This window comes from Chenopodium quinoa, unplaced genomic scaffold (assembly GCF_001683475.1).
Source record: "Chenopodium quinoa cultivar QQ74 unplaced genomic scaffold, ASM168347v1, whole genome shotgun sequence".
NCBI classification, from domain to species: Eukaryota; Viridiplantae; Streptophyta; class Magnoliopsida; order Caryophyllales; family Amaranthaceae; genus Chenopodium; species Chenopodium quinoa.
The window spans coordinates 7,479,182-7,488,072 of NW_018744239.1; the positions used below are offsets into that span (position 1 = coordinate 7,479,182).

General features: G+C 46.8%; 1 protein-coding gene across 1 annotated transcript; it reads left to right on the forward strand.

The window, feature by feature from the left end:
- Positions 1 to 7,512: 7,512 nt before the first annotated feature.
- Positions 7,513 to 8,891, forward strand: LOC110694345. The gene is made up of 2 exons (XM_021871519.1): positions 7,513 to 7,751; positions 7,847 to 8,891. Exons 1-2 carry the CDS (start codon positions 7,513 to 7,515, stop codon positions 8,889 to 8,891), a joined length of 1,284 nt encoding a protein of 427 aa, XP_021727211.1.

Below are 8,891 nucleotides of genomic sequence, written 5' to 3' on the forward strand. Positions count from 1 at the left end.
ATGCTATACCGACTGTTTTGTATGGCCGATAGTTGTAGACAGGTAAAATGTACACTGCCTATGCCCCTGGACGACTGATTGTCTGTTTCCAAGCTAAGCGATTAGTCGGCCATTTGTCCAACCGGTCTCTAACACATCTTGATTACTGGTTCCCCTCTAGGCAGGCGGTTCCATCATTTTTAGAATTAACCAAGTAGGAAAGTGATTTCCTACCTGCCATAGAGACACTAAGCGGCCTAGGCCGGCTAGTCCCTGCTGTGATAACTTAGTAAGAACAGGCGATATATGAACACCTTTTTTAGTTTCACACCAAGTTTTAAGAAGTGACTAACATGTTCGTTACTTTGTCGTCGCCACTTATTGTTTGAGTAGTAGGGGTATCAAGCGGAGGTGGCCGATTGTTCCCCTTTATTCGCCAATGCTTGTTGGATATTAACTCATAAAGTACCGGCTGTACTTATCCCAAGTAGTTCAGTCGGTTATTTGACACGGATGGTTACTTCAAACACTTGTTGGACCTGATCAGTCGGGTAAGTGAGAGGTATCCTTGTCTTAGAAATGGCTACGTGGTTGTCTTGGTTAGACAGTCGTGTAGGTGCCGTGCAATTATTTTATAGAACAATGTTCCACCCAAAAGGGAGCTGCTCTCTGCGACGAATTTCATCCGAATGGATGCCGCCGGACGCCTGCTATGATGTTGGGACAGGTCGGATTAGTTTAATATTTGGATCAGTTGGCATGGCGCCTGGTCTGATCATTTCGGCCATGAGCCTTTGATAGTTCTTGGTGAACTGTGTTATGGGAGAGTAGCCGGTTGTGTGGAACAAGCGGCATGCCCCTCTTAATTAAGCGTATAAAAATTAAAGCATTGAGAGTAGCCGACTGTTTGTCAGTAGGCATGCCCCTCTTAGTACAAATTAAATGGAATGAAATGGCAAATTTTTATTAGGTAGCTCTCGGCTATTTACATCATTCAAAAATAATATTTCTTGAGATTATCCACAATCCGGGTTCGAGGCAACGGTTGGCCGTCTGGTGTTTCCAGGCGGTAGGTGCCGTCCTTGACCTCTTCATAGATTCGGTAGGGTCCTTCCCAGTTGGGAGTTAATTTTCCAGACTCATTTGCCCTACCGACTGCTTCCATATTTCTTAGTACAAAGTCTCCAACTTTGAGTGGACGCGTGTGTACTTTTTTGTTGTATGATCTGGTCATTCTCAGGCGGTAAATTTCATGGCGCAAGACTACATTGCCTCTCCTTTCTGGGAGTGAGTCCAAGGCCAGGCGCATGGATTCCCAGTTCGCCTCTTCGTCGTATAGCATTACTCGAAGAGTTGGCTCGTAGTGTTCAATTGGAAGAACAGCTTCCGCACCATAGGTTAGGAGGAATGGAGTCTCTCCCGTCGACCCTTTTTCAGTCGTCCTAATGGCCCAGAGAACATGCGGTAGTTCATCTGCCCATAGGCCGCCTGCTCGCTCAATCTTTTTCTTGAGACCGTCTGAGATGATTTTATTAAAGGCTTCTACTTGGCCGTTTGCTTGTGGACGGCCGACTGATGCAAAGTAATGTGAGATACCTTGGTCACCCAACCAGCTTTTGAGAACAGCCGTCTCAAATTGGGGACCATTATCAAAAACCATAGACATGGGAACCCCGAACCGAGTGATGATATTTTTCCAGACGAATGAAATCACATCTTTGGTCTTGATTCCCTTGACAGCCTCCGCCTCCACCCATTTAGTGAAGTAGTCGACTGCCACAAGTATGTACCTCCTACCGCCTGTAGCAGGCGTATAGGGACCCAGAATATCCATGCCCCACTTAGCAAACGGTAGTGGGCTATGGATGGTAGTGAGGTTGGTAGCCGGACGGTGAATTAGCTTGCCAAACCTTTGACACTGGTCACATTTTTTCACCATCTCCATTGCATCTGCTTCTAGAGTAGGCCAAAAGTAACCCTGCCGCCTTGCCCGTTGAGCAAGCGACCTGCCGCCTATATGGGAAGCGCAGTAACCTGAGTGGAGATCGTCTAGTATCTCTCGCCCCTTTTCTGGAGTAACACACTTCAAGAAAGGTTGGAGGTACCCTCTTTTGTGAAGTTCTCCCCTTATCATTTCGAAGCTGGCTGCTCGTTTTTTCAGTGCAGCCGCCTGGTGATAATCATCCGGCAAGGTGCCGTCTGTCAGATATGCCCTGATTGGATCCATCCAGGTTGAACTTCTATCTAAGATTCCAATAGGGTCTTCCTCGATGCTTCTTTTCTCCATCACCTCCCAGAAAACAGTTCGTGGAGTATCACAGGAGGCCGAGGATGCTAACTTTGAAAGAGCATCCGCCTGGTTGTTTTCAGACCTTGGTACTTGAATCAAATGAAAATCTTCAAGGGATCCGACTTCTTGTCGTACCGCCTGTAAATACTTGATCATTGCCGGATGGGTCGCTTCGTATTCACCATTGTACTGGCTCACTATCAATTGTGAATCAGAACAGGCGTCTATCTTTCTAGCCCCAGCCGCTTTGCACATACGGATTCCGGCTAGTAAAGCTTCGTATTCTGCCTCGTTGTTTGAGGCCTGAAAATTGAAACGTAGAGCATACTCGTACATGTCGCCCTCTGGCGACTGACATATGACACCTGCTCCACAACCATTTGAGGTGGAGCTCCCGTCCACATATACCTTCCAGACTTGGTCTGGAACTTGAGAATCAGGGGGACGAGTCATTTCAACAATAAAATCAGCAAAGGCTTGCCCCTTCACTGCTTTTCTAGGCTCGAAGGTGACTTCGAGGCTCTGAATTTCTATGACCCATTTGATCATCCGGCCTGACAACTCCATGGTGGTCAGTGGCCGCTTGATAGGTTGATCTGTATACACAACGACTGCATGTGCCAAGAAGTAGGGCTTCAATTTTTTGACGGCCATGAAGAGAGCGAGGCCGAACTTCTCCACTAAGGGATACCTCAACTCGGCATTTTTCAGTACATGGCTAACAAAGTAGACCGGGAGCTGGCAGCCGTCTCTTTCAGAATGAAGAACAGCACTTAAAGCATGATCTGAGACGGCCAGATACATGTAAAGCTCTTCTTTGGGCAAATGACTGACCAGCCTCGGCAAGGAATGTAAATGAACTTTCAATTTTTGGAAGGCCGCCTCAGCATTCGGCCCCCATTCAAACCTTGCTTTCATCTTAATGGCCTAGAAAAAGTATAGGCATTTGTCGCCTGATCGGCTTAGAAATCTTCCCAAGGCCGCCAGATAACCTGTTAGCTTCTGAACCTCTCGGACGGTGCGAGGCGACTGCATGTCAATGACCGCCTGCACTTTCTCAGGGTTCGCCTCTATTCCTCTCTGATTGATGAGGAATCCGAGAAATTTCCCAGACTCAACCCCAAATACACATTTCTTGGGATTGAGCATGACATGGTGCCACCTGAGTGTGGCGAAAGTTTCTCGGAGGTCTGACAGATGATCTATCTGAAGCTTAGACTTAACAATCATATCATCAATGTATGCCTCGACGTTCCTCCCAATCTGATCAAAGAAAACAGTATTTATCATTCTTTGGAAGGTGGTCGGGGCATTCTTCAGACCAAACGGCATGACCGTGTAGCAGTATAACCCTTGATCAGTGACGAAGGCCGTCTTCTCCTGGTCTTTCTTCCACAAAGGAATTTGATGAAAGCTAGAGTACGCGTCCATAAAGCTCATCAAAGCATGGCCGGCTGTTGAGTCAACCAGATTATCAATTTTGGGCAGAGGGTAACTATCCTTGGGGCACGCCTTGTTTAGGTCCGTGTAGTCCACACACATTTGCCAGGTACCATTCGGCTTTTCAACAAGCACTACATTTGCAACCCAGTATGGGAAGTAACATTTCCGAATGAACCCTGCATCAAGGAGTTTCTTAACTTCGGCGGCTGCCGCCTGACTTCTCTCTTCGCCATGGTTCCGCTTCTTCTGCCTTACCGGCTTCTTTTTTGGATCCACGGCCAGTTTATGTACCGCCAGGTCAGGACTGATGCCTGACATTTCATGGACTTCGAATGCAAATATGTCTTTGTATTCTTTCAAAAGTTGATGGAAATCTTTACCCAGAACTCTCAGAGCAGTCGTCCCAACCTTGACTGTTCGGTCAGGGTGCGAGTCGTCTAGGATCAGGTCCGAATGCTCAACAGCCGGCTGAGGGCGGAATTCGTCTGACCGCTCCTCTGCCAATGATTACTATCTTTTCTCTTTTCTTGCGGCCCCCAACTAGGAAGCCTTTCTTTTCTTGTCGCCTGCTTCTTGAGCAGGCGCATTCTCCTTGACAACGTCAAGGTCTGTTTTTTCCACCACTTGACCCAGCGGCCATGACAGTGGGTTTGATATCCGAGAGGTATCACTCTCGGGCCATCTTTTGATCTCCCCTTAGGGAGCCGACTGTTCCGTCATCCCTCTCAAATTTGAGCAACATAAGAGACGGGATTATAACAGCCTTTGAATTATTCAGGGTTGGTCGTCCCAGAATCATGTTGTAGGCCGAGAGTTCCTCAACTACCAGGAACCGGACCACCATGTGGCGACCTTCCCCTTTTTCACCCAGGCGGACGGGTAAATCCACTCGTCCTACCGGGTGGACGACTCCTCCTCCAAACCCTACTAGAGGGTGGGATACCGGGTGTATGCAATCAGTCTGGTATTTGAGCTTTGACAGACATTTGCTACTGATAAGGTCTGAGGAACTGCCGGTATCTATGAGGATTCGGCCAACTCTCTGGTTGGCCACTTTGCATTCAATAACAATGGGGTCGTCATGCGGCCCCTCACCCCTCCTAATTCCTCTTTAGTGATGACAATTTCAGGAAATGAATTTTTGGAGGGCCGCTCTTGGTGAACGGAATTGACGTCTAGCCGCCTGATATTGTCCTTGTTGCCCCTGATAGTGGGGCCGCCTCCTGAGAAGCCGCCTGCAATGGTGTAGACGACTGCATCATCTGTATCAGAGCTGTCGGCTTGTTGATTCTTTTTGGCCGACTGCTTTTTCGAGGAAGCGTTTCCCTTAGATTTCTTGACATAAGAGTCAAGATCGCCTTGTTCAGCCAGGCGGTCCAGATACCGCATGAGACTGATGCATTCGTTGGTTTCATGACCAACGTCTTCATGATAATGACAGAATTTTTCTTGGTTCCGATTGCTTGCAGAACCCTTCATGGGGGCCGGCTTCTCAATTGAGATCCGTCCCTTAATTTCTTTTAGGATAGCTTGGCTATCCTTGTTAAACGCATACTTTGGGGAGTATGGTTTGAATTATTTCTTCTTCTTCTGGGCCGGCTGTTTAGAGGAATCAGCCGCCCAGACCTCTTTTCTCTTCTTATCATCTTTGTTGGACGACTGCTTCTGTCGCCCTTCTTTTTTGTCAGACCTCCTTCCGTCCGACTGCTTTCCAGTACTACAGAGATCAGTCGCCTGTATATAAGCTTCTGCTTCGATCAAGGCTTCTTGAAGAGTCGCCACCCTCTTTCGAACCAAATCAAATTTGAAGGTCGACCCGTCCTTGAGACCTCTGAAAAAGTCAGTATAGGCCACCTCATCCGGTAGCCCTTGAATCTGTATCCTCATCAGGTTGAACCGCCTGATATAAGAACGAAGCCCCTCCTTCTCGCCCTGCTAAATCGTCCCTAAATCAAGGGTCGTCTTCTTCGCAGGTATGTTCATGGCAAAATTGGAGGTGAACAAGTAAGCAAGTGTCCTGAAGTTATTCACACAACCAGTCGACAGGTTGCCGAACCATTGTTGTGCGATTCCTTTAAGAGTTGCTGGAAAACACTTGCACCAAGTGGGATCATCCAACCCTTGAAGGTACATCAGGTTGGTGAATGCCATCAAATGGTCTTCTGGGTTAGTAGTGCCGTCATAGGCACCTACTAACACATTTTTAACTTAAGCCGACTGAGCGGCTTCAGTAATTTCCTTGGAGAAAGCCGACGGCTGTTCTCCAAGTCTAAGCAACTGTAGCTGTTAGTCCAGAGGTTGGACATTTTTTGCTGCCTGTCCTCCAAACATAGGTGACTGCAGGAAGTATTGTTGTTGCGGTACAAAGGGTAAGTTTGGTACCGCCTGGTCGTTATGAAAACCAGACCGACGGGAGGTACCGTCTGTCTGACTCCCATGATTTGACTGAGTATACCTCATAGAGGTATTGCACAGACTATCTTGAAACTCTGAAGTAGAGGCCGACTCGGACAGTCGGTCGTTCTTCTTCTGTTCTAGCAATAGCCGAGCGTCTGTGTATGTTTTCTTCGACCCATCCGCCTGTATATGACGAACGGGCTTCCTCTTTCCTGGAGTAGGAAAGCGGTAATTTGTGAAATCAAGCGCAGGCGGCTCCCACTTCCTAGAGTTAGGATGAGGGGTCGCCTCTCGTCCTTGAACAAGCTTCCTCTTCCCTGAAGAGGAAGGTTTCTTAGCCGACTGCTCCTTGGCCAGAGCAGGCATCCTTTTGTTGATCAATTCCTGAATCTCTCCCTTGAAGCCCCTCATGAAGGTCATGAGTTCGTTTCTTGTAATGGGAGCAGATCCTTCAGCCGGCTGCTGCTGAGCAGGCGGTGCGCCGACTGGATTACTGAGTCCAGTTTGAGGATCTTCCCGTTCTCTCCTTTCGGTATGACGGGTACGCCAGGCCCTTAGGGTCCCGTCTGAAGCTGTATGTGCTTCAACTTCAACCTCTTCTTCGGTATCATGATCCGACTGAACTTGAGGGTCGTCCAGGGGACGCCTCTCTTCTGGAGTCGGTACAGACATGGATGTCATCTCAAAAGTACTCTCCCCACAGACAGCGCCAAAATGTTTCGGGGTTTTCTGATGTCCTGCGGGAGAGTTACAATTCCGAGACTGGAACCGGACGCCTACACCTGCAAAACAAACGGATACTCCGAGTGATCGGAGATCCGCCTCCAACGGTCAAGTTAGTACTTGTTTAGGGAGTAATTAATGCGGAATAACGTGATTGAGTCTCTCTAGGTGAGAGTGTTTTTTGTGTGTCCTCTTCCTTTAATGAGGGTTAATGAAGGTACTTATAACCTTGGGATGCGTGCCACTCTCTAGGTTTAGGTTAAACCTAGGGCTGACTGGGCCTCCCACAAGGATTGGGCCTTGTTGGCCGGTTTTCCCATTTGGCATGGGGGGACACGTGTCATGTCACAATTGGTCCATGGTGGACGTATCTCTGATTGACACGTGGCAGGCTCCTATTTGCCCCTGTGAAGGACACGTGGCGGAACCTGGTTGGTCCACTTGTCAGATGGTGATTGGTGGATAAAAATCCCCTAATCAATTTTGATGAAGAGTTGTTTTTAGATGTGGACCAACTGTTATCAGAGGAAGCAATGGCAGAAATGTATTATGATGAACAAGAAGAATTGCAAGATGAGGATATTGAGCAATATGAATCAGAAAATGAAAACAAGCAAGAAGAACAATAACAAACAGACAGTGGGGACCAGGGCACAGAGCACAGTTAGGGAAACCAGCACATGCAACAAGAGGCAGAGCAAGGGACTCAAGCTGCTAGTAGAAAACAGCTAATTTTGCAAAAGAAAAGAGAGATTGTTGATGCAATGCTGGTTACAATGCAAGATGGCATGTTACCTAAGGGACACATGAAAAATTTATCAATCCAATTCAGAGTTCACAAGTCAACAATCAGTAGAGTTTTCACTGGCATTAAAAAGCAAATGGCACAGGGGAATATGATAGATGTCAGGACTAAAAAGTATGGGAGAACTGGTCCAAAGCCAAGGGAATTTTCAGATGAATTCCTATAGTCAGTTCCTCTGTATCTGAGGCAAACTGAGAGAAGTTATGCAGCTGCTCTGAAGATTTCACATGTAACTCTTCACAATTTGAAGAAAAAGGGGAGGCTCAGACACATACATGCAGCAACAAGCCTGCTCTCACAGCAGATCACAAGGTGGCTAGACTCAAATGGGTACTGTCACACATTAACCCAGTCACAGCAAAAGGGGACCCCACTTTTGTTGCAATGGATCAAGTCTTACATATAGATGAAAAGTGGTTTTACCTCAATCCTGACAAGAGAAGATTTTATCTCCTGTCAGGTGAGGAAGACCCTTATATGGCACAACAGTCAAGAAGATTCAAACTAAAGGCAATGTTTATGGCCTTAATAGGGAAGCCACTGTATGACACAAGTGGGGGACTCATACATGATGGGAAGTATGGCATATTCCCATTCACAGTCAAAGAGTTAGCAAAGAAATCAAGCAAAAACAGAGCAGCAGGCACATTGGTAACCAAGGCACTCCAAAATGTCAACAGAGATGTTATAAGGGACATGCTATTAACAAAAGTCATTCCAGCAATTAAGTCAAAATGGCTAGAAAGTCTACCCAAAAATGTCATCATTCTATGGGACAATGCAAGGCCTCACCAAGTTCCTAAAGATGCAGAGTTCATTGCAGCAACCACATCAAATGGGTTCAACATTCAACTGGTCTTCCAACCAGCACAATCACCTGATCTAAATGTGTTGGATCTAGGGCTATTTAGGTCAATGCAGTCCTTGCAATATCAATCCTTCCCTAAGGACCTTGATGAGCTAGTTGATAAAGTGCTTGAGTGTTATAACACATTCAAGGCCCAAGTGAACAAGTACATTTGGGTGACTTTTCAAAGATGCATGATTAAAATTCTCAAGGCACAAGGTGGTAACAAGTACAAAATACCACACATGAACAAAAAAAAACTTGAAAATCTGGGAATTCTACCAGATCAAGTGCAAGTGAGAAAGGAAGTTGTGTTGGATGCTGTGGAATATCTAAACAGCATGTTTAGGCCAGCCAATCAAGGTACTCAAGGTGCACTAGAAGACATGGAGGTTGATGCAGACTAG

Bases quoted from the DNA above. Each gene is read 5' to 3' on its own strand.
- LOC110694345 (XM_021871519.1), top strand. From the start codon at position 7,513: ATGCAACAAGAGGCAGAGCAAGGGACTCAAGCTGCTAGTAGAAAACAG. The intron at 7,752-7,846 runs GTATGGGAGAAC...GAAGTTATGCAG, and splicing joins ATAGATGTCAGGACTAAAAA to CTGCTCTGAAGATTTCACAT.